At 46.7% G+C, this 25,488-nt stretch overlaps 1 protein-coding gene across 6 annotated transcripts; it reads right to left on the reverse strand.

Moving 5' to 3' along the window:
- Positions 1 to 14,695: 14,695 nt before the first annotated feature.
- On the reverse strand, positions 14,696 to 25,228 carry IRX4 (iroquois homeobox 4). Of its 6 annotated transcripts, none has more exons than XM_042048855.1 (7): positions 24,467 to 25,227; positions 23,872 to 23,979; positions 19,250 to 19,408; positions 18,090 to 18,341; positions 17,437 to 17,543; positions 16,184 to 16,509; positions 14,696 to 15,993 (listed from the first exon to the last, which is right to left on the reverse strand). In XM_042048855.1, the coding sequence occupies exons 3-7, from the start codon at positions 19,292 to 19,294 to the stop codon at positions 15,221 to 15,223; spliced, it is 1,503 nt and encodes a 500-aa protein (XP_041904789.1). In that variant the 5' UTR covers positions 19,295 to 19,408; positions 23,872 to 23,979; positions 24,467 to 25,227; the 3' UTR covers positions 14,696 to 15,220. The 6 variants fall into 6 exon arrangements, with proteins under 6 accessions (XP_041904789.1, XP_041904788.1, XP_041904791.1 ...); XM_042048854.1 differs by having other exon boundaries at positions 23,872 to 24,068; XM_042048857.1 differs by having other exon boundaries at positions 19,250 to 19,315; positions 23,872 to 25,228.
- Between the last annotated feature and the right edge of the window lie 260 nt (positions 25,229 to 25,488).

The raw sequence follows: 25,488 nt of genomic DNA on the forward strand, positions 1-25,488 counted from the left end.
TCTGTTTGCAAAGTAAAAATCCCTGGTAGTGATTCTGCCTTGGCCCTGGTACAGCCTTTTGCTCTCAGCTTTTGTTTGTTACTATCCAGCATTCAGCTACCTTCTGTTCCTTTTGAACTGACCTCACAAAGAAACTCTACATTTCAAAAAAGAGTTAAAAGGCAGTCAACACACCAGGACTGTTTGACTTCAGAGACAAGTCTAGATCCCAGGGATCAATGAAGTGGTCTCCTCACATTCAGAAACCCTCCAACAAACTCTAGCCAATCTCCCAAAGCTCAGTGCACAGATCTGTGAAGAACAAATGCAGCCTGCAGACAACAAGCAGCAGTGGGCAGCTGTTCACACTCTGGAGGAGTAGGAGGGATGAAGCTGTCACGAGAGAGCATGGCCAGTCAGGAGCTGGTAGCAGGTTTTCACTGTTTGCCTTCATCTGTCCTCATGTCAGGTTCAAAATACCTCTTTTCCTCAGGTAGTGAACAGGAAAGACATAGATATTTTTTCTTCTTTATTGTAGGGCCATTTAAGGGAAATTACTTGTCTGAGAAGGTACTCTGAGCTTTTGGGAGCTATTTACAGCTATCACTGTTATGAGTGAAAAAAAAGAGAAGCTGGAACTGAGGTTGAGGCAGGGAAGTTTCTTTGGGTATAACAGGATATAGAACAGTAACAGTGAAAAACTGAGAGAAGAATGAACAACGGTGTGCCTAATGGGAACAGTGCCAGTCCAGAACTAGGATGAGTGATAAGGGTCATGGGAAAGGAGGGAGAAGAAGAAAGAGAAGATTATGATTCATGAAAGCAAGGCAATCCACCCTTCCTAATTCTGCGGCGCGTTCCACTTTAAAACCTTTTGTGTGGTATCAAAGCAAAGACTGTATCACAGCCTGAGCAGCCACCACAGTTGCAAGCTAGCAGGAAAGGGAAGAAGTAGCAGCATGCCAGTTAGGATTGCAGGATGCTGATAGCAGGCCTTGCAGGATGGAGAGGTATGCTAGCAATGTCTCCCTTATTTGAATGGGTGTGAGGGGTGTTTAGCCCCCAGCTTTACTTACGAAGATTAATGCTGTTCCCTCTTAACTACTGCTTTGTGGAAAGTCCAGAGCAAAAGACACAGACCAGCTCAAGAGAGAGTGTTGTTCAGGGTGAGACAGGGAAGTGGCCACCATGTGTCCAGATTATTTCATAGATAGGCATTTTGTCTGAACCAGTGCTGAGAGCTCTGTGTTTGGGTTAAGAGAAGTTTGAGAGTGCTGCTGGAACGGCTGGGAGGAAGCTCCAGCCAGGTTGAGTTACCCACGGATGCCGTGTTCTGGGCCCCCAATGTTAGGGCACCACACCTGAATGTTAAGACAAATCACTGTTTCTTCTGTACACCCTATTCTGCTCTTGAAGGAAAACTGAACAAGCAAGGAGGGAGTCAAGATCTGCTGCAGCAATCCCCTGCTGTGGGTAGTAGAGGGACAAGGACTGGGAGAGTGAAGGCACAAGCCTATTTCTCAGTTCAAACAAAGCTTCAGTGGCAGTAATTCTGCTGAGGTCTCCTGTACAGGTCAGCTCCTGGAACTTCCTTCAGTGTGTTATTAAAAAGAATCTAAATAAATAGATCTGTGTTCAAACGGACCTGAACCCATGACCAACATGTAAGAATGAAGTAACAGCCAATGAGTAGGAAAGCCCTGGAAAGTGCTTGCCTAAATTCACAGCAAGTCCCTGAGTGGGATTCCTCTAAGCCATCGTGGATATTGGAGATCAGAGGACCTGCCATAGGAAGCATCACTTTCCACTGGCTATAGAGGAAGTTAGAATTGATTAGGTGAAGCACCTTATTTTTTTACTCCTCTGCAGGTGGTATCCCCACTCTTCTCATTGTGCAGGAACAAATTCTCTGTGGGGCACAATGAAAAACTGAAGTTTTAAAAGTAAGAATCCAAGATGAGGCAGTAAACCACATACTTCCTTTGGCTTAGGACGAGACACTTTAGTTTAGTTACTGCACAGAAACCCTAAGATTTTTGAAATGTTTAAAATCCTGTGTTTCTGCTGACTTGGATATGTTAAAAGAAACACAAACTATTTGTTAATCTTCTGTCTATGAGTGTAACCAAATATAATCTGTTGAGAAAGGAAAGTTTTGGAAATAATATCAGAAAAAGCATAAGCTGTCCTAATTTTCCTGTGTCTACTGCCTTTTTATGATTAAAGCATTCTCTGCTTTCCCTTAAAATTTCAAAGCCTTAGAAATATTTTTTGCTTTGCTCCTATTTATAAAGAGTTTCCAGAGAAGAGGCCGGGGTTATGGGTTTACATGATCAGTCATACATAGCAGAAGATGCAGCTCTGCATTTGAAGACAAACCATAGCCTGACATTTGTTCACATAAATGATATGATGAATAATTATGAAAAATGATCCAATTTGTGAAAATTACAATCAGGTCATGTACATTATGGGGGAAAGAACTAAATTAATTATGTACAGTATGTAACTGTCAAATACCAACAACATCTGTAATGAAAAGTCAACAATATATAAGGTTCCAGCTGATTCCTATAAATTTTTCTGGATGTTCATGTTCCTTGGACTCCCAGATTCCTGTACCCCAACTTACCAAGCTGTATTCTTAAAACGTTGGGCCAGGATTTCAAAGAATGTTTTAATGAGGATTTTTGTTCTGTAGGATCAAAACCACAGTCTGGCTACCCGTGGCTGCACCCTCCTATGAAGTTAGGTTGCAGGGCTCAGCAAAACTCCTACCAAAACTACAGGCAATTACTGAGTTCCCAGTTTTGGAAATCTAACTTGTTGTGACAGGCTAACTATGAATCACTTGTACACCTGAAGAGGTCTAAAGAGTAAATAATCTTTAAGAATTTTGGTCAGTGTTGCATCATCAATCCCTTAAAATATAATAGTGGAGTCACTGATATTACTGGTCCACTGTAAAATTGATTTTGTGTGAAAATTCTGTGAACTTTTACAGTATTTGTTTATTTGCTTTATAGTTAAACTCTTTAAGACTTTTTTAGTTTTACTTTCTTTCCTAGAGGCTCTAAAACCATCACTATATCTGAATTGGGCTAATAATTAAAACATGAGAAGTAATTAATGAAAAATTGCTAGAAATGGCAGCATAAAAGTCCATCTGTGTTTTTTTTATTGTTTTACATACCCAAAGAAATCTAAAAACGGAAGCAAGTGTGTCAACTGTGAAAAGTGAGAGCCTCACCTTCAGTTGAATTATCTTCTTTACCCTTAGGTGGGACTACTGTGACTGAGTTCAAATTGTATTCCAATTATAACTTTGCAAGTTGCTAATAGAAAAATAATTATCGTTTTCAAGTACCTGATCCTAAACTTAGAAGTAGGAATTTTGACTCTGTTTTCAAAACCAATAATCTCATGGCTCAATGTGCCTATTTACTTTAAAATGGAAAGCACACATTTTGTACAAAATACAGATTAGGAAGAATAAAACCCCATTTCAGTATGGACTGGGTGTTCACAACAGACTCACTGGGGAGTTTGATCTTACAGTCAATGACCCTGTATTTCCATCTGCTTAGTTTTTCTTATATGATTACCTTGAAAGAATTCTTGCCATATGTCATTTGAATCCTTTGGGGCCTTTGAAAGAAGATGAGAGGACTGCTTAAGCAAGGCTTGTAAATATATATGTCTGTCCATATGTATTAAAGTATACAGACAGTTTTTGTCTTATGCCATACTTAAATATATTAAAAATAAATGGAATGTACTGAATTTTATTAAAGTTAAAGTATGCAGCTTATACAGTTTATTTCATTTAGCTTTTGTTGACATGTATCTGTTAGGGAACAAGCTCAAATATATATATTAAAAGAATGAGAAAAAAAATTTAGAAATATGCCCAGCAGAAAAATTTCCTTTTCCACTTACAGAGATATATTCATGCAAATATCTGACACAATTCAAGTAGGGGTCTTTTTCTTTATATAGTCAATGTAAATAATTGTGGTAATCAAGAAATTGATATTGTTTAAACTAGACAAGGTTATACAAAGTACTATGCATGATTTATGTGCACAACAATCGCACTTTAGTGCACAAAAATCCCACCCTGAATTACTAGCTCTCCTCTTTCCTAACCTGTAGTCCTAATATTGTCAAACTGCACTAAACAACACAGATCATGATTGGCATTTATGTGTCTACCTGGTAGGCAAGTTCAGTCCAGTTCAGTTAAAGCAAATTACATGTATGATGGGTCACAGTGAGAGTGAGCAGATTCTGTGATCCTTGTTTGCCTCTGTGCACTTCAAAGGGGCAGGGCCAAGACCTACTGGGCAGGATAGGAGAAATCAGCATTCAAGAGGAACGAAATACTACTGAACTTTTAAGGGAAATTTAATATCAAGATGGTCTTCATAATTGCCTGTGTCTTCAACCAGAATCTTCAGGACCTTGCGGAAGAAGAAAGCAGGGATGGGACGCCGTAGTCTGGTCTGAGCAAAGCCTTTTCATCAGTATTCATGCAAGTATCAAGGCCCAGATCTAGGAGAATAAAGACCCTGCTTAACCACTTTGCAGTTCAGCAGCAGCATGCAGTGAAACATGCTGCAGAAGCAGCTCTGAAGTGAAGGTAGCAAAATGGTCCAAAGTGATTAACTCCCATTTCTCAGAGAATTTCCCAGCCTTTAATCAACCCCCCAACACATGTGGCAGCCTGTCATTGCTGAAGCTGTTAGATAATGTGTTAGTGATTAAGAGCGTATATTGTGGTTTTGCAGAATGTAGTCACTGAGCTTATTCAGTCTTAAATTAGCCTTACTGTTGCCACAAAAAGATTTGGTGACATGGGGTATACACTAAAGCACCTTCTGTTTTTATCCCACACTTGAATCTGCATGTGAAGTGGATTCAGTCTCTTTGCTCTGGCTTTGAAGAAGGAGGCATCTTTTTGGAAGCTGGATGCAATAATCATGGCCACACATCCCTCTTCAGTTCAGGAAGTCTCACTGGTGAGAAATGTGCCAAAGCCTGCCTTTAAAACTGCATAATTTGACTCAGTTTTGGTAGCATATGCAAAGTCAGGAACTTATCTTTTTCCAGATCACAAACAATTAATATATTACTTCCTTCTGGCAGAGCATTAATCAGGATAAGTCAAGAGGAAGGCTGAGAATCTTGTCTCCTTACATCTCAGTGCCTGAAGAATTTATAGCAGTTAAAGGCAATGGAATGAAAATAAAACACTTCCTTACATCCTTTTCTTAATGTTGTCCTATTTGTAGAGCTATCTGTCTACCAGTCAGCTACCTCAGTGACAGCAGCTATCACAGCTCTGTAACAATGCTTCCCATTGCATTTCTCCTGGCCATCTACAGTGCCAACTGCTTAAAAATAATAACCCCAGGGGCACTGCAGCTGAAATGAGGTATGCCCAACAGAGGAATCTCTGCAGCTATCTTTGCAAGAATCCTTCTTCGTCTGTACCTCTCCCATATACATAGCCTCGCATAGCAGACACCCACTGGGAAAAACAAGCTGCTGTTATTTCTTGGGCTGCAGAATCTCCTCCTGTGCTCATCTGACTTTGTATCAAGTTTGGGAGCATGCTTTCAGTGAACAGAATATTGCATTTCACCACTCTCCTGTAAGTGATGCATCACAAAATGAAATGTCCCTGATCCACTCTGTCCCTATGTGCCCTACCACTGAGATTAGAGAGAGGAGGATGTCAGCAGTTGCTCACAGCCTGTTCAAGAATGGGCTGCATCCTTTCTCGAGCAGCACTGAGAAGACTTCAAGACACATCACACTGTCCCCACCCTGTGGGGTCCCTCAAATTCGAGAGTAACCAACCTCTTCATTCCTCAGCATCCAGGTCTGAAGTTAGGTTGTGAAGAGCTGCGGATGTTTGCAAAGGGTTGAGATATTGACGTAGCTGTAGTCAGATTGGGAAATAACTCTGAAAGGCAGAGCACTGTGCTAAAATTCGGCCAAACCATCTCTTTATGAGGCTGATCAGAGAGAACAGTAAGTAAATAGGCTGATTCCCCCATGCGTTGTGACTCTGGTTTTCAGACTGATATTGTAATACTGTTTGCCTGGATTAAAAACTGGACATTTTCAATGATGTAATTGGCCCAGTTATGCTCTTCAGGATTAAAAACCTATAGTTTTGAAGTAGTGGTAGCTGTAAATTAGTTTTATATGTAAAGCCTATTTTTTTAATTGGTATTAATTGGAAAAGGATGGCATGAAGGAATGGTTAATTAAAGCCTTTCCAAAAGCAGGAGTTTGGGGTTTGCAGGAAGCAGTGATGGACGTGTTTCAAGAGGCTGAAGCATTGCCTGCTTATGGTGTTTACTTCCTTCCTACTCATACTATATGTATGCAGTCCCATTCTGCCAGATTTCTATCAGACACTTCCAGCAACTAGGAAATTTTATTTTCTTGATGTACAACCCAGTTTCCATCTTGTTTGTTTGTTTTTCAGCTTTTTCTTTTTTGTAATGGAGATTCTCAACAGAAGATGATGAGATATGGTGTACTGGTGGAAAATTCAGGCTTGATTTGTGCATCCTGTTCATCCATAGTTTGGGATTGGGATTTGGTGTTTGCGGCCTTTTGTTTTGCTCTTACCATGAAACAAGGCTCATTTCTCAGAATGACCTGAGCATTTTGTTATAAGTTCCTTCCTCTTCAGTTGGCTTGCCAAATTGTCTCTCTCTCTTGCTATTATTTTTTTTTTTAGTAGATTATAATTTGAGATTTGTATGTCCTTAATTTCAATTAAAAAGTCTTACTTTAGGATCTTGGCAAATATTATTTCATTAAATGTAATGAATGTGTGAAATGGATGTGTTGTGGCTGTTTCCAGGATTACCTTTGTTTTACACAGTTGCTCAAAATTGCAGAGTTCAGCCCAGTACTGACAATGCCTCCCATCCACAGTGGTAGGCACAAACTCACATCTGTGAGTATGGGTTCAAGCGAAGGACATTTTTTCCTACCTGATTTTTCTTCCTTTTCCATCACTCCTCCTGAAAAAGAAAAATTCAGGCAAAGGAGCAGCAGCAGCAAAGATTTGGGCATAGCAAGAGAATAGTGGTATTTGAAGACCTTTTACAGACTAGGTCATGTGGCAGCAGAGGGGAGAAGAGAAAAAGTCCTTCTTTCCTTCACGGTTCTGTCAACCAAGAGAGGCTTTGCATTCCTCCAGATGGGAAGATGAAGAGAAAACTCTTGATGTTTCTCTCTCCTGTGTTACTGTCAGAAGAAAGAGGCTTAGTGGAAATGTTTGACAGTAAACCTGGAAGTAAGTTTGAGAATCTGCCTTCTGGCAGATTTGTTTTGTTGATTCCATTTGCTTCAATTTAATACAGAAGTAGCATAACATGAACTGACCTGCTTCACTAGAGCATTCAATTTATCTAAAATCCTTAATCTAAACCAGTTACATACTGTGAGGTTCCTTCATTGACTTTGTGAGTGTTCTTAACCCCTAGATTTACATGCAGGAACTGTGTCAGCAGGGGCTTTACCCTTCACACATGAGGATCTTTCCTGCTGCCTGATATGGTATTATAAATATGGAGAAACTCCAGTGAAGCTAGTCTGAACTAAAGCTGACTAAGTCTGGTGTAAATGAGGCAGAAATCAGTACTGGGTTGATGCATGGATTTAATAAACACCCTTCAATTCCCATCATGAAAACTTCCCATCCGCCGATCCCATCCTGCTTTCCTTTTTCTCTGGTGAACCTTCTGTTACGGTGGGACTTTCTCACCTTACTTCCCCAGTAAATTCAGCAGGGATACACTATTTTTATGGTTGTTATTTATGGATGCTAAAAAAGTTAGCAGAGAAATTTTCCACCTTTTACAGTCTTCTGTGAAAGTCTCCATTCTCACACAAGCTAAGCTGAGAGATGGTTTGCTATTTTGTAAACTATTTGCAGGTGCAGGGTGTTGTGAGAATGCAGTGGATATTGTTTTGGTTCACTGAAGAAAATATTTTGAAATAGGCATCGTAGCATTCAGCCAATCACTCTGGGAGGTGTATGGTCAAGCACCCAATAATGTTATACCACTTTTGCGAACAATGCTATATAAATGAGTCCGTAATTAATTAAATAATTCCATTCCATCCCATTTGCCCTGGACTCCTGTGTCGTGATTCTTGCCAACCCTGGGGGCAACAGCGACAGTTATTTATTTCAGCCACTATCTGCCAAACCCACCTGTGATAAACAGACTACAAGACTGTCCAGGCTGGTTCAGATCTGGTTTACTTTTACCTGTAAGATTATGAGATTGGTCCTTTAAGTGAGCAGACTTCTACTTGTTTCTTTCTGAAGGCAGTAACCAAAGAATTAAGTCGTGTACACTGGAGTTCATGGCAAACAAGACTCAAAAAAATAATGTTATCAGTACTTGATCACATATTTGACATTGGACTAAAAGACAACATCTCCCAGCTTCTATCTCCTTTGCTTAATTGGTTGGAGTATGGTGCCAGTAACACCAAGATGGTGGCTTCGATTCCTGTGTGGGCCATTCACTTAAGAGCTGGACTCGATGACCCTTGCAGGTTCCTTCCAACTCAGAATACTCTGTGATCCTGTGTGTTTTCAGCCATTTGTGTCACAAGGTTGGGGAGAAGATGGTGGCATGTTCAAAAGAGGGTTACCTCATGGCATGAAGCCTCAGAAGCAAAGCATTCTGTTCACAAGGCTACCAACAACCAGTGTCATGAGGGCTGACACCTGTGACATCACCTTCACGTACAGCGTTCATGTGAGCTGTAATCTAACCAGGACAGAAGAAAAAAATATCATGCTGGTCTCTGTATACCTTCAGGAAGGAAGGAAGGAAGGAATTCGGAAGGAAGGAAGGAAGGAAGGAATTCGGAAGGAAGGAATTTGGAAGGAAGGAAGGAATTCGGAAGGAATTCGGAAGGAAGGAATTTGGAAGGAATTTGGAAGGAATTTGGAAGGAATTTGGAAGGAAGGAAGGAAGGAAGGAAGGAATTCGGAAGGAAGGAAGGAATTCGGAATTCGGAATTCGGAAGGAAGGAAGGAAGGAAGGAAGGAAGGAAGGACGGACCACACTCACAAAGAATTCCCAAGCACTGCCCTCTTTAGTCATTTCTCCTACCATGGAAGTGTTCCACTTCAGCTCATTCCCTGAGCACTGTCCTACCTTTCCAGTAATTTTCACCCTGGCAAAAATACTAATATAGTGAACCTGTTTGTTAGCTGAGCACCTTCATACTGAGGACAACAGAACTCATTCTGAGTAACTTCTCAGATCATTAAAGCCTGATAGAGAACAGAGCTTTAGAAGACATACCAGCCTTTGATGTAGCACCTCTCTTGTTATAAGGACATAGGTAAAGTGTAGGTTATTTGGCTTTGTTCTATATTTCTAGCAGATGTTTCAATCCTGTTTCACAATACAGTGCACATAAGAAAATATTTGATGAAATCTCAAGTACATCTTTTTTAATTGTTTGATTTTTGGCAGTCTATATGAGTCCTATAAATTAAAGAAATACTGTTGATAGTAGGTGTTTCCTTGGTTCCATTTCATTGCCAGCATCATCCTTTGCAGTATTTCAGACAGGATTTCTGAGGCAGTCTTTGAAAAATGACCTGATTATGATTCCATGTAAACCACTGAAAAAATACTCACCAACTACAACTGAAACCCATTTCAAAATTTAAATAATAACATGCTGATTTGGAGAAAGGAAATGGAGGTAAAACTGAGAAGAAAAATATTTTTATGCCCTCACTTTTGTCTAGCCAAATGAATGAGTAAAATAATTTTTTAATGTCAGGAAAAAAACCAAAACCATAAAGAGAACACTTTCCTTCAAGGTATTTCCTTCATCTTCATGCTTTCCTTAAACTGGGATGGACAAGAAATAGCTCTTGAGCACTGTAAGTAGGTCAATCACTGTTCTCATGCCCAGACCACATTCCCCACTGTGGGAAGCAGGATACCAGCAGGGCTTGCATATATGCACTCTCTCTAGGTCACATGGAGGCTTCTTTCTTTCCTCCCTGAGAACAGTCCCATTTCTCATTGGAGTGGGGGCACACTGGGAAGCAATTACCATCATTTGCTTTTGAATTGCTCCTAAGCATTTCCTCTTCCCTTGGTTCTTAAGGTTATGTTAAATGTGTCTTCAAGTTCTAAGCCAAATTCAGGTTTTGCTATATAGTCATATGGTGCAGGAGACCAATGATTTATGTATTAAACTGCCTCCAGACATATATAGTTGCTGTGTATATTAAGACTGCTTTTTGGGCAGGCCTACAAATCTAGGATTATTATCTGCTGTGATGCCATTTCACACGGAGTATGAAGAGAACGCTTCCCACAAGCCCTAAGCACCTCACAGCCTTTTTAACAGTAAATGTGAGTTGAAACATGCCAGATGTCACATTTCAGGACTGGTGTTTTGACCATTAGCTATTCCATTAAAAATAGTTTCCTCTTTAAGAACAAGCACAATTATTATTTTTTTTTTTACCACTCAAATAAAAATGTATAATTTGACCATTAACATTCCTCCATTCTTCACTTTTTTAAAGGATGAGATTACACGCTCAGCCCTCAAGCGACACAGGACTCAGATCCAAGCTCATTGCTTCGTAGCCAGAACTAACTTCATCTAAGTGGGGACCAAAACATTTTTACCTTTGGCCAAAACACACTGGTGTTTGAATGATCTTTTTTCACCTCATTCATCTAGAAATCACACTCATTGAATCAATTTCTGATCTCTCACAAAATCAGCAAGTTATAATATTTTCTTGCATTTTACAGGATTTCTGCATGAAATGGTCCAATGTGAGCATTAACTCTTTTCTTGGCATTTAACTGGATACACTTTCACACGCGCAAGCCTTCATATTATCTGAAGGTCAGATTTAAATGGAAAAGGCAAACATGTAACAAAAAGACTGTAGTAAGTCAGTCTCCTTCTGAACCATTATATCTTAAAAATATATAATCAAAATCTTGCCAAGACAAAATCTTCTTCGACACCTTTCCATGTGGCCAGTGGGAAGGAGCTGCTACCTTGTGTTGTTTGACTATAAATTAATTATGTGACTTTAATAGTCAAATATTCACTCAGGATGAAAAGAAATGTGCTCCTAAACATTAGTGGATAATGTGTGAATCATTTCATCTATCTGTCTTTTAATTAGACACCTATAAATAATCTGGCTCTTGCAAGGTGCTCTACAATCAGGTTACTTAAACACTAGCTGTTTCCTAGATTAGCATTTACAATTATGTGAGATAGCTACAGATTGTTAATTGTTACTGTTTCTTCTACTATTATGATTATTATCATCATCATCATCACCATCATCATTTAAGGAACAGGCAATATGCCCCATTGCAATTTTGCATGCATGTCTGGGAAAAAAAGGTAGATGACATAAATCGCATGCATAATCTCAGGAGACAATCATTTTAAATCTTAATTGGCTGCCTTTTAAATATCATTTAAGGTCTCGTTTTCTCTGCCTCTCTCTCCCTAGTTAAGAAGGTGTTGTGTCAAAGTCTATTACCTTGCTGGACGTCTCGCCTCTAAGTTTTTTTAAAAAAATAGAACCATCAGCAGAGGTTTGAGAGGTCGATAAAGCTTTTAGATTTGGAGATGTTTTCAGGGAGCCCATTTCCTGCGGCTAAGAGTTGTTAATGGAGCTTAAGGAATTATCTTATGACTCGGGCTGGGAGAGCCGTATATTTCTTCGCTCCTGTTCCCTTGTCGAGGCTGAATATGCTCCTGTCAAACTCGCTTAATGAAAAGTAACGCGTCGCTGATTACAGTTTTATTTGGGCTCTATGTAAAAAGCACTGTTAATTTAGCATCCCCTCCTTTGTGTGTTTGAATTTGCCATGGCTGAATGATTTAGAGTCTCTCAGTTTCAAGAGGTTTCTCTATGATTTTTTTCCCCTCCTCTTTCTTTCTCAGTCTGCCTTTATATTTCTGCTTTGTACAGATATACAAGCTGCACGGCTTTCCCTTTCAGCCCTGCAGCTTCCTCTAAAGCAGCGGAACCAGATCTTTGACTTGTGCTATTGAATCATAAGGCAAAATTAATTTCTCACACTCTTTTGTTCATATTAAAAAAAAAAAAAAAGCAAAACAACCAAACAAAAAGAACCCTTTTGAAAGACCTCTGCATTTCATGGCTGATCTTATGACAAGTCATGCGGTGTGTGTATTAAAGCAAGAAACTGTTTTCCCTCCCCCTTAATTGATACAGTTTCCTCTCAGGATGGGCAGTGTTTTGGTGTGAGCACACACAGACACAGACAGATTTATCAGACCCGAGATACGGCTGGTCCCCTGGTCTGGAGAGCCCTGCTCTTGTTATACAGCAGTCATAAACTTATTCAAACTTGTTTTATAACAACAATAACGCGAAAATGAAGGGATATAGTGTTGATCCGCTTTTCTTTTGGTTTCTGGTATTTCAGTGTGTGTGTGTTTTGCCCACAGTTGTATCACCTTCATTTTAAGTCCGGAGGAGGGGAGGAGGGGGAGAGAGGGGAGGATGTTGCCTCCCAAACAACGGGATGTCCAAATTGAATCCTGGACCTAGCCAAAGCCGGCCAGCAATGACTTGTGAAATTACTTATATCGGTGTGCAGGGTCACCCGCCGAGAGCCAGCCCAGGGCGGCCGGCGGGGGCCGGCGCTCCGCAAAGTCAGGGAGCTTTTCAGGCTGAGAGAGATTTTTGGCTGCACGGTGGACGAGACCGCTCCTTGCACGCAGACACACAGAGTCCACACACACACACGGCTGTCGCTGTGTTAGGAGAAAGAATGGAGTCCTCTTCCACTCCACAGAGCCTCTGTCGCATGGAAACCGAAGCCCATCGGGAGCCCCCGTGTCCCCTCCAGTCCCTGCACATCCAGCAAGGCTGGCACACACAAACCTCCCTGCTTTAACATCACCCTCGCAGCAGTCAGAGGGGTTTATGCCCCATCCCGCTTGACTCTACCAACGGTTCAAGGGCTGCCCGAACACTCGCCTTTCTCCCCTTCCCTCTCCCTCGCCTCCTTCATCCCCATCTCTTTAGTTTGGCTGAAAATAATTTGCTTTGTCTAAAGGGTTTCAGAGGCAAAGCTCGCCGGCCGCCCCGGCTGCATTAAAATTCGTGCCGGCCCAGCCTTTAGCTCAGATCGCGGCTCCCCCGAGACTCCACTTTCGCTATTACTGTCAAGTACCCTTGACTCTTTATTTTTGCCCTTTTATCTATTACAACTAATTCAAGTTCTTTTGCCCTTTTCAGTTTAAGACGTGGGCTTTCTGTAAAGCCTCCCCCTGCCACCGAGCTCTCCGGGTGCAGAGCCTTTAGAAATTGAGGGGTTTACTGTCAAAATGAAAATTTCACTTCAAATTATCTCGGCTGATGCACGTTTTCCAGGCCGGGGGCTCCTGTCTGAGCCTTTTGACAGCCAGATCAGCAGAGGGGTTCAGTGATCTCGATAATATCATCCAAGAGAGCGAAAGTCAATACAATGACAGGGAATATGACTGGATACAATCCAATTACGGCTGCTCGCAGAGAGGGGAAGGGCTTGATCTGATCTCCGCACCTGGATTCCTTTATTCAGTCCTTGCACTAACAGGTCTCACTAGAAACTTCGCAGGTTGGAGTATGTTACATTTTGGCTGAGTGTTGTCTCGGTTGCGTTTACAGTTGCCTTTAAATATTTTCCCCCTTTATTGTATTCTTATTTATTTATTTATTGTGGAGGGAGGTGGACTGGCGGGGAGCCGCTGGGGTGGGATGGGCGAGAATGCTGGGAAGCAAGGAAGGCTCTTCTCCTTGTCCCGACGTCAGCTTGGTCCTTCGGGTGCTCTCGGTCTTCCCCCGCAGCGCCGGGCGCCGAAGCTCAGGGGTTTTAGGCCGGTCCGGGTAAGCCGGGATCTGTTATTGCCTCGCAGTTTCTTTTCCAGCAGTTCTCCCTGTCTCCCGGTCCGGGGATCAGTAAAGTTTGTTCCCGTTCCGGGGAAGGAAATGAAATCTTTTAAGCGCCTGTTATCTAAGTGGTAAATTGGCTCCGAGTGCTCCTGAATCACACGTCGAGAGCGCTCTTCCTCCCTCTCTCTTTTTGTTGGCTGCACTCTATTTAATGTCAAAACGGTAAAGCATCTGTACTGAAGTGCTGAAATATTCATGGCGGATCAGCGATTCTCCGCACTGGCAGAGGAGCTGGAAAGCTAAAACGGTTCTTTAAAAGATGAAATTTTCCGTGTGAATCAATTGCTCCGCGCACGGCGGAGGCGACGCCGCGGCAGAGTCCGGCCCTTGGGGGCCGACGCCCGCCCGCCCGCAGCTCGGGAAGGAGGGGAGGGGGAAGGGGGGATGCTCCCGGCCCCGCCGGGCCTCGGCGGGCAGCCGGCGCCCCGCTGCCGGCCCGGGCGGTGGCCGAAGCCCGGCTCTGCCCTGCGAAGGCCCGGCCGGCGCGGAGCGCAGCCCAGCATCCCTCCTGTGCGCAGCGTGCCTCCCGTGGGTGCGTCCTCAGTCCCGCGGCAGCGCTGCGCTGAGCCTCTCTTCCCCTCTCCCGACAGCCTGTTGACAGTCCTTGGAATTACCTGGACCGGCTCCGAGGGGGAATTTGAAACACAGAAGTTGTTTGTTGCCCAATGCAAAACGCCACCACTTGTGTTACCTCTGAAACAGACAATTTATTGGAGTGAGCATACCTTTTAACATTTTTTTTTTTTGTCAAGATAAATTTGTGCAGTAGGTGTAAACTTAGTAGAAGTGCTGTTTGTGAATTATATGCTAACAAGGAAATCAGGAGGAAAAACTCTCGAAAAGTCTTTATAACTAATGTCGGCATGCCTTAAATTAAATCTGAATTAAAATTTCCCGTTTGTAAACTTTCGGATGTAAACTTTTTAAGTAGGTCTACACTATAGTACGTGCTTTTTGGACATGGAATTAAATAACTTTCACGACATTGATCCCTTAAAGTCGCAGCCAGGAGAAAATGTTCAGAACAGCAATGAGCAAAGTCTTTCCGTTGAACTGAGCAAACTGAACTTTAAATCCTGGTTTATGTTGTTTGTTTAAAAAAAAAAAAAAGGAAGAAAAAGTTTTATATTTAAATTTAAACTCTTGCAAGTCTCTTTTCAGTGTAGCTGACTCTTTAAGCGTTAGAAAGTCTTTTGCCCCTCGGCGGGCCTGTTAGGAACAAAACATTTTGCTTCCTGATTTGGGAAACGCCAGAAACTCTTTGTTTGAGTCATGGTGGGCCAGGTTTGAGAGCTGCCCCTTGAGCACGTTGGCGCCGTTCCCCACCGCGCGTCCCAAGGCGCCCGTTTCCAGAATGGCTCCTTTGGTGGTAGCCCAGGAAACTGTTGTGTTGCTCAGGGCTTGGTTTAAAGTACTGTGCCTGAACAGGGGGTCGTGAAACACCCCGTCCACCCAGTTCCTGAGGTTGGTGACCGGCGAATCCTGGTGCCTGTCGATGACGCTGACCGGGGCGGGAGCGGCGGCGGCGACCGAGCCCCCCGGCCGTTTCAGCATGCAGGAGGGGTACTCGGCCTGGTTGAGGGAGGTGGCAGTGTGCGCCAGGGACCAAATCCTGGGCTTCGCCTCCAGCAGCTGCTGCCCCTGCTGGAAGCACATCTTGGACTCGCAGCCGCGCTGCCGAGCGCCCAGCGGGTCGGGGCCGCACTCCTCCGCCGCCGTCTTCAGGCAGCTCCGCGCCCGCTCTGCCGCCGCCGCCGCCGCCTCCTCCTCCTCCTCCTCCCCGGCGGCGGCCGGCGGCGGCATCTTGGCGGGGGGCTCGGCGGCCCGCGGCGGGTGGCTGCCGCCCGGGAGCGGGAGCGGGTGCGGATGCGGGAGCGTGTGCGGGAAGGGCCGCCTCAGCTCGCACTCCGAGCTCTCCGACTCGGCGGCGTCCAAGTCCTCCAGGTCGCTGAGCTCCAGCTCCTTCTCTTCCTTGCCCGTGGGTTCTGCGGGGCGGGGGCGGGGGAAGGGACAGCAAAAACAAGACACACGGTCACTGTCGGCGCCGCGCTGCCCCGCGGCCGCCCCCACCAGCGAGGCCCGCGGCCGCCCCCACCAGCGAGGCCCGCCCCGGGGGCGAGCTGCCGGCCGAGCCCCCGCGGCCGAACCGCTAAGTGCCTGGTTTTAGCAGGGTACCCTCGGCTTTCCCGCTCTTCATCGCCTCTTCCTGCGAACCCTCCTCCTCCTCCTCCTCCTCCTCTTCCTCATAGGGCCGCTTCTCGTCAGAGCACTTGTTCCGCGGGGGCCAGGTCATCTTGTTCTCCTTCTTGAGCCGCCGGCGGGCGTTGGCGAACCAGGTGGAGACCTGGGTGAGGGTCATCTTGGTGATGATGGCCAGCATGATCTTCTCGCCCTTGGTGGGGTAGGGGTTCTTGCGATGTTCCTGCAGCCAGGCCTTCAGCGTGCTGGTCGTCTCTCGGGTGGCGTTTTTTCTCCGCGTCCCGCCGTCCATCGTCCCGTACCTGCAGGCACAGGGGAGCCCCCGGGATGTGACACCGCGCTCTCGCCCCCCCGCGGACCTGCCCGACGCGGGGTCCCAGAGCCCCGTCCCCAGCCGCTTGCCTGCGGCATCCCCCGGAGGGCGGCTGGACCGGAGAGGAGGGAGATGGATGAGGACAGCTCAGCTTTATGAGGGAGACCAGCCTTGAGAATTCAGGCCAAAGAAGGAAAGCAAGAAGGAAAGGTTCAGCTAGCAGCAGCAGCGGGCAATGCAAATTCCCGCTCTGCCTTGGCGGTGGTGGCAGAAAGAGGGAAGGAACCGCCTGTTTTTATTTACGGTAAAGTCAATGTCAACATTTCGGGCAGCAGGGAAATCCTAGCAGATTGCAAAGTCACAAATATACCACTTCCCTCTCGTTTCATTAGTCGTCCCCAAACAGAATTCGTCTGGGTGACCCCAGGGTGTAAGTGTTAATAGAAATATATTTCCTCTTACTCCTTTTATTAGTAATCTCCTCTACCCTTTTGTTCCTGAAATTGTAGGAACCTAACGCAGATGACACTGGGCTGCGACTGAATATTTAATGCACATCCTCCAGGAAAGGTCACCGGCGCCTAATGGGCCTCTGAGCTGGGAACGGTGTGTAAGGGGGTTTGCGCTGGTTTGAAACTAATAAATATACACGGGATGCCCAAGCCTGACTCCGCGCAGGAAAAGATAATTACCACCCCTGTTAAGAGGGATCGCCCCCGCGCTACCGCCCGCCCGGGGGGCGGAGGACCCCGTGTCGGTGTGGGGAAGGGGAGGCGACATGGCTGGGGCCGGGAGATGCTGAGCGGCGAGGAGGCAGGTTGGCGGGGTTGGCGGGGCGGGGCGGGGAGGCGATGGCGGGGAGGAGGTGGCGGGGGTGGAGGGCAGCGAGCGGGGCCGGGCTGGGGATGGCGCTTACCTGTCGTACTGGTACTGGCTGAGGGTGTGATCGTAGGGGTAGTAGGCAGCCGCCGGGGCAATGCCCGCATGCGCAGAGCCGCTCCCGTCCTTCGCATCCAAACTGTTCTGCAAGAGACACCGCCCGCCGCCCTCAGCCCCCGCCGCCGGGAGAGCCCGGCCCTCGCCGGCACCGCCGCCCGGCTCCCCCGCCCCGCGGCCCGGAGCGGCGCGACGGACCTTCCGAGGGCCCCTCGGCCGCGGCGGCCAGCGACATCAATAGGGACATTAACTGGCGCTGTTACGGTGCAGGGGAAAAAAAAAAAATACTGTATGGGAAGAGAGCATCATTTTTTTTGCAAGACTGGGCTGGGTCTGGGTCGCCCTAAACTGCCCGGCAGGCCGGGCCCTCCGCACTCGGCCACCAGCTCGTCAGGCGCCACTTTTAATTGCGTTACCGTGAGGAGCAAGCGCCGGGCTGGAACAGCTGCTGACCGCGGGGCTGGACGCGGGGAGCGCCGTGCTGCACTGAGGGGCGGAGGAGAAGCGCCCGGGGCTGCCCCCGCCCGGGAAGGGGGTCCCGTCGAGAGGCCTCCGCCCCCGGGGGCACGGGGGGAGCGCGGGGCCGGCGGGCGGGAGGGAGGGAGGGAGCGAGCATCCCCCGGGGCGGCTTACCAAGGAGTAGAAGGCGGGAGCCTCGGTACCGTAGGTCACGTAGTTTCCATAGCCCTGGGGCCCGGCGTAGGGCCCGCCGTAGACCCCCAGGGCGGCGGCGGAGTTGAGCTCGTGTCGGGCGGTAGCGAGCAGGCGGCTCTCGTACACCGGGCAGTACACGGGGGTCTGGGCGGAGGCGGCCGCCCCCGTCTCAGCCAGAGTCCGGCTGCTGGACTCGCAGCAGGTTGTCAGGGAGTTGGTGCTCATCAGGAACTGGAGGGAAAGAGAGCGGCGCTGAGCACGGGGGGGAACTTCCCAAAGTATAACCAAATTTGGGTTCGGTTGTTTTTAGATTGTATGGGTTTGGTGGGTTTTTGTTTGGGTTTGGTTTGGGTTTTTTTTTTCAAATCAGGTCGTAGCTTTGGGGTGTCGCCCGCCCTTCTCCCTCCCCTTCCGTATTTTACTTCAATCGTTAGAGAAACGCTCTAGAGAAGAGCAGAGGTGCAAGTATTTTATCAGTTTTTAAGACGAGTCAACAACAACAACAACCGAACGCCCCGTGCCTGTGGGTGTTTAATCCTCTATAATACATTCCTCAGGCCCTTTGCATTTAAAAGCTAACTTTTCCTGGGGTGTTTTCACAAGATTGGTGTTTACACCGTTTTCTCTTCTTGCAGCACAATGATTCCCATCTGCGTTTTTAAACGTTTTTTTCGAAGTCATTCATGCATATTTATTTTGACTGCAGGTTTGTAGCAGCCACGCACACATCTGTTATTGACCTGCTGGTTTAGAATATCCCATTCTGTTTCTACGGGCCGGACCTCCGTACGTCCGTGTTTAATTGGTAAACTGTGAATTTAATCGTGAAAGAGAAAAAAAAGGGGAGGGGTGCAGGTGGGGGTTGGGGGATCTCTAGCCCCCCTTCTCACCCCTCTCATCCCTGTAATCCTCTCCCACGCGTCTTAATCACCCCCAAACACCCTAAATCCCGCGTGTTTCTTCCCATTTTAAAATTGGTGCCCGCCACAGAACTTGGGCATCTTGGAAAGCTGCGGAGCGAGCATCGGCTTTGCCGCTAACGCATGCGGGAGAGGATCGCTGCCGCCCTCATCCCGGACGGAAGGCATCGATAAGGACTGAAATTCAATCAATTAATGTTGGTAGGCAAAAAGTCTTACCTGGGGTGCAGAGGAGTAAGGGTAGCCAAACTGAGGATAGGACATGGTACAGAGGCTCCCAGTTATCTAGAAACAAGGCGAGACGTCTGATCTGCACGCTATTGCAGCCTGGCTGTGCTCTGTTGTACCAATTGATTGGTAACCACAGGTCCCTAGATGCTTATAGGACGAAGCAGAAAACCACATTTAATTTATTTACATGAAAACTTAAACTTTTTTTTAATTATGTACGGCGATTTTAGCACCTTCCCCGCTACAGCTACGACACAGAAATAACTGTTACATGTAGGCTCCAAGGCTGGCAAAGGTGACGGCAAAAATAAATACTTTGCACCCGGGGAAAAATAAAAGGTGGAAAGAAGAAAAGTGATACAAATGCATCAGCTCACAAGCACGTTGTTTTAAAAGAGCCGAGCCCCTGACGTCACGCAAAACCTACTCAAATTAACCTGCCTGTAAGTTTAACACTCATTTTCGGGAACCTTTCCCCTGGCATGGAAAATAGACTCTCCAGAACGGCCTTCAGCCTGCCTAACAGGGGCGAAAGTTTGGGAAGCTCTCCGGTAGCGGCAACGCCTGCTTGCAACACGTATATATTTCTGCGGGCAAGGGAAGGAAATGAATGTTTTTAATCTGAAGGATCAATGTTGTATCAGCTATTTTCCCCACCCTCCTTAGTCACTGAAAGGCTAGTAAGCACTTTTAATTAGAAATTAATTAATGAGCAGCTGCTTCTTCCCACCCCACAGTAATAATTAGTCTCAATTACAAACAAGACATATGAAGGGACACACGACTGAGTCTTCATTTAAGATTTAATCAACAGTTAAAATTAGCGCTAACGCTGACAATAAAGCACATGATAAGCACTTCTGCTTTTCTTTTCGGCTTTTATTTCAGGCGTGTGGTTACAGGTAGAAAACCCTACAAGCGTTTTCCGGGGAATGATGGAAAAGATGTGACTTTTCAGGTTTAAACGACTTTGATCCCATCTCAAACTTCCAACATCCTCTTCTACCCAACCCATCCCACCGCTGCTATCAGCCTCCCTACCCTCTGGGGGTCTGGGACCCGCCCCCCCACAAGCAGGCAGCAACCCCCCTCTGCTTCACGCTCGGAGGGAGCAGGTACCGGGTCGTCGGGGGAAGATGCTGGCAGCCCCAGCGCCTCTCCCCCGACGGCCGGTACCACCGAGGCAGGGCAAGCAGGCAGCCCCCGGGAGGATGGAGGAAGCGGAGGAGTCAGCTCCGAGGCTGAAGCTGGGCTGCTGGTGCAGTCGAACGCTGCTCCATGGTGTGCAGACTTGCTCAGAGAGATTCCTGGGTTCAGACATGTGAATAGCCCCAGGGTCACACTCTAATTAATGATGATATTCTCTTCTTCTCCCCAGCTGGAAGACTGCCTCCCAGAAACGAATCTGCCCACACTGACAGCTCGATTGAGGGTGATTGATGACTATCTGGAGACCACAGTACACATAATATAATATCTGCTGCGTAATTGCTTTAATTTACAGATGAAAATACTAGTTCTCAGATTGAGTTAGACTACAACGAGAGGCGTTTTATGGCGCTTTAGAGTGTTTGCAAATAAAAGATATCAGATACAGTACATGCAAATTATCCTGACAGCTCAGTATCTGTAGCCGGGAGAAACATATAAAGAAAGGGAATCAAATGACATAAATAATCGGTTTGGAATTCTGTATTGATTTTTGGATGGGAAGAAAGTGCCTTTTCTTTCCTCACCTGAAATGCTAATTTCTTTTTATTTCTGAGAATATTAATAACTTTGCCATTGGGTTTCTTTTATAGAAGCGCTTCTCTATTCCTCCTCCTGCATTATACTCCGGTGCTGCCAAGGTATAATGATACTTTTAGTGACTCTTTACCAGCAGCTTCCTTCTGTGCGGCGTGCTGACGGACTATTGCATTGTTTGGGACGAAAAGACACCCAGTATTTACACAATGGTCTGCACGCAGTCTTCTGTGCTGCTCCCTCTGCCTCCTGTGCCCATTGCGCTGGGGGATGTTTGTTTAAGCTCCGGAATAAAACTCACCGGTGCTAGGGAAGAAAATAGTTGCACTTATCTCAAGAGCGGCTTGGTGTAAAGCACTATAATTAGCTGGGAGAGCTGGAGGACTGCCTGAAGAAGTCCGAAGTCCTCCCAGTTTTCCAGGCTACAGTTTGGGAAATGTCCTGGTGTCCTGGTCTTTTTTTTTTTTTTTTTTTTTTTGGTGTGTTTTTTTCCCCCCACTGCAGATGTCAACTCCGCAGTGGCCCAGAGTACACTACAGGTTTTGATATTTAGATGAGTCTATTAAACTTTAAAATACAAGGAGAAATTCAATATTTATAGTCCTTGTCTATTTATATATCACAGTTGTCTTTCACTGCGCCATGCAAATACTCTGGTGCCCATTTTCACACTGAACTTTCCTGTATTAATCATGATAATTATTTGTCATTTTTCTTTGCAGCCTGCCTGCTCTATTACTTTACCCCTGGTCAACTTTGTGTCAGTTCCAATCTGTATTCCCTAGAAAGCAGTCATTAAAAAAACCCCACCAAAACAAACAAACAAAAAGAAAAAGCAACAAAAAACCTTAATAACCTTAAACACTTAAACGCTGAAAGCTGACATTACGTCCTCCCCCACTGTTGATGTCTTGTTTCACTTACAGTCTACAAATAATGGCCCTTTGTTGATAACAAACTCAACACAATTATATTTCATCTTGAATTTTGGTGCCAGAGCACAAACATGCATTAAGCCCCACAATGATTTAAAATAACCTTTGTGGTTCTTGCACATAAACAACGTAACACTGTTCAAATCCAAGCAAAGGCGCTTAATGCTGTGGGCGATATCCTTAGGCATTTGGAAAATGCAAGTCTTTGCTGTGTAATAAAAATTGATCCTCGTCAAAGCCCCTTTCCTGTACAAAGCAGTTAACAGCTTTCGAGAAAGAAACACACACACTGCTTTCTCCAAAGTTTGAGCAAGGAAACCCATCACGATCAATAGGACATGCTGGAGAGTTCCCTTCTGGTCAGAACCAGCCTGCACACTCAGGCGAGCAGGTATTTCCCATCCAAAGCCCAACCAGGTCTCTCTCCCAGCGTTATGAGCTTTTCCTCTGAGAATCTGGAGCCAATGCTCATACAAGTTTTATTGTAAAAACATGGAATGAGAATGAAACCCTGTGATCCTGGAACAGGCCACAGCAGGTAAAACAGAACCTCTTCAGGACTCAGGCTTTGATGGACGTCTTCAGGGACATGATCTAGAGGCAGTTAATGCAGCTACACTTACTATCTGTGTTTTCATCGCCTTCTCTTTTGGAGGGGTTACTGCCACTCCTGGAAATATTTCAGCAACGGAATTTGCTTATGGGCTAAACAGACTTTAGCAAGCTCTTTCAGTCAAGCTTGCTTTGTTTTCATGTTACAGACTTAAAGCAACATTGACACTGCCTGACAAACACTGTGAAGCTCTACATCTTGCCCATTTGGAATCTGACATGGAACCCGGGGCAGCTTACAACATTTTCAAGTAGGTTAGCTCCCATAAACTTGCTATTGACAGTAAATATTTTTTTTTCCTGAGCCAATTTGAGGTGTAACTGCACCTCCTGCACTTTGAATCGAACGAGCCGATGCTGCCGACCTGCACAAACCCATGCCATGGCTTGGAATTGGCAGAGCCATGATGACCAACAGAACAGTTGCGTAAGAAGGCGCTGCTAATTAATTTACTCAGTTTACAGCTACATGTAAAATCAGTTGTTCAAAGCTATCCATTTGAATGCTTTCATTTTGTAAATCTTCAATCCTCTTGGCAAACAATCTAGATTAAAGCAAAAAGGCCTCACATGCTCATTCTCTTCTTTGTATTTATTAACTTTTCACACTTAAGAACTAGAGCCAACACTTTCTCTCTCTCTCTCTCTCTCTCTTACATGCACGCATGCACACACACAAAACTTTTCAGCAAGAGAAGCAAATGCTATGACCTGGGCAGCTCTCTATGGCTATAGATGGACCCTACAACATGCCCACATTTACCTGCTCAGTGCAGAGCATTGCAACTATGCTTTCACTAGCAAAGCAAAGATTGTATAAAATTTCCTTGCTCAGCTCCTGAACCCCCAGTGCTGCAGACCCGAAGGCATTCAGATGCCACCACTTTTGAGCTCTCTGGCAGCCGATATCTTCAACTTACTTCTCTGCGAATGTAAAACTTTCCTACTTGCAAGGTCAGGTTCTGTGTCTTTTAAAGTTCGCCTTAAAATCCAAAAAGTTTGACTCGGTGCCTTACCTTAGTGCTCGCTGAATATCATATCCACACCCCCTTCCCAAGAAATAACACACATCTGTTAAAATACATTTACCCTCTGTCCTAGGTAAAGATTGCACAAAGCCAAATGATTCATCACGGATAGTTTCTCTTCCCTCCAGCAGTTCGTTTTCAGCTGCCTTGCTGCTAAAGCAGGCTCCGAAGGAGAAGGGGGGGCGGGGAGGGGTAAGCCCCACCGCTCCCCTCCACCCCCCGCTTCCATAGAGACACACACGCACACACATACACACAAGCATCACCACCAAAAGAAGAAATTTTTTACCTGCGATCACGCCCGGCTTCGGCTAAAACCTGGTAGCGATGGCTGTGCCATGGCAGGGTTTCTCTCCTCTGGTCTGCGCTGGCTGGCGTGGCAGGGAGCTGCGGGGAGCTAACGCAGGCATGTCTCAGTGCGCGGTACCTGCGCGGCGCGGCACGGAGCCTTCGGTCCCCAGGCGCCACAGCCACTTCACTAACCCCCTGTACCAGAGTGACGCTCAAGTGAATAGTTCCACTGATCACACTCTTTCCTACTGATTAACACTTTCCAACACGACCAGGCACTCCACTTCCAACTTTTCCCGTTTTAAAACAGAAGCAGCCAGCACCGCTTGCTTCCACGGGTTATAAAAGCCATCTGGGGCGTGGGGGACACCATAATTAATAGCAGGTTAGTAAAATTAGTGCTGCCACTCCAATTGTTGTCCTTGTTGCCAACAATAATTGCATTGATTCTGGAAGGACACGAATGTCCTCCATTTAACCTAATGATCTGCGGGTTGCACACGCTGTACGGCAGCCGCGGCGGTGATTAACTGCGCGCACCTCCAAACTATCATTTATCTCCGCGAGTCAAGACTGAAAGGCGCTAAACTTACAGGCAACTCTCCCTGTCTCTCTCGCCGTCTTTGTTTCCCTCCCGCTGGAGGAGGCGGGCTGGGACGTCGGCGTAGCCCTGCGCGCAGGAGACGGGCACCTGTACCTGTCCCCCCGGCCGCCTCGGCTTTATTCATAGCCCGGGGGCAGCGCGGCGGAGCCGGGCTCCGCGGAGCTGCCGGGGACTGCCTGGGCCAGCGCCCCCCGGCCGCGGGGAGGGGGCAAGGGGGGGCGGCGCGGCAGAGCCCGGCACCGAGGACCCGCTCCCTGCAGCGCCCCCGGGCCGGCTACGCCGTCGCTGCCCGCCCTGGGCGCAGCCCCACAGGGGATGCCCGGGCACCGGGGGCTTCCTCCGGGGCGGAGGTTGGGGGGCTACCGAGCGGGGAGGGGGAGCAGGCTCCGACGGTAGCCGAAAGCAGGTCGGGGCAGCAGCCCTTGCTCCCGCTTGTCCTCCGTCCTCCTGCGCCCGGCCCTCCGTCCGGCCGGCCGTCCCGCCCGGTCTCCGCCGCAGGCTGCCACCGCCGCCGCCGCTGCCGCTCTCTCCTGCGGAGAAGTTACGCGGGCCCGAGGCTGGGCGAGCCGGCAGCCAGCTCCCAGTCCGAAAAGCCTTTCCCGCTGTGCAGCCTCCCGCCACCCTCCCTCAGTCCCGGGCGCCCAGGGCCGCTTCGGGCTCCGGCCCGGTGTCCGGGGCCACGCAGCGCCCGGGATCCCCGCGGGAGCCTGTGCATGACAAGTTCTACCGCGCGCTCGGTACTTTCTTTTCTTAATTGTTTGTTCAGCAGGAAAAGGGACAAATCGGGATTGACGGAAGGGGGAGGAGGGATCAATATCATTCCTGTTTAAAGGCGTGAGCCTGGGCAGACGTCTCAATAAGACAGAGGAAGAGAAAAAGAGAGTATAATATCCTACCTAATTAAGCGAAGACAAAGAGGTGTGGGGAGAAAGGTTCAGGAGAGGTGGGGTGGCAATGGGAATTTTTAATCCGGTGTCTTCCCACAGTAACCACCAAGGCTGAACAGTAACG

This window comes from Corvus kubaryi, unplaced genomic scaffold, assembly GCF_017639235.1.
Source record: "Corvus kubaryi isolate FWS band 111438036 unplaced genomic scaffold, C.kubaryi_AGA036_p1.0 68, whole genome shotgun sequence".
Lineage (NCBI taxonomy): Eukaryota > Metazoa > Chordata > Aves > Passeriformes > Corvidae > Corvus > Corvus kubaryi.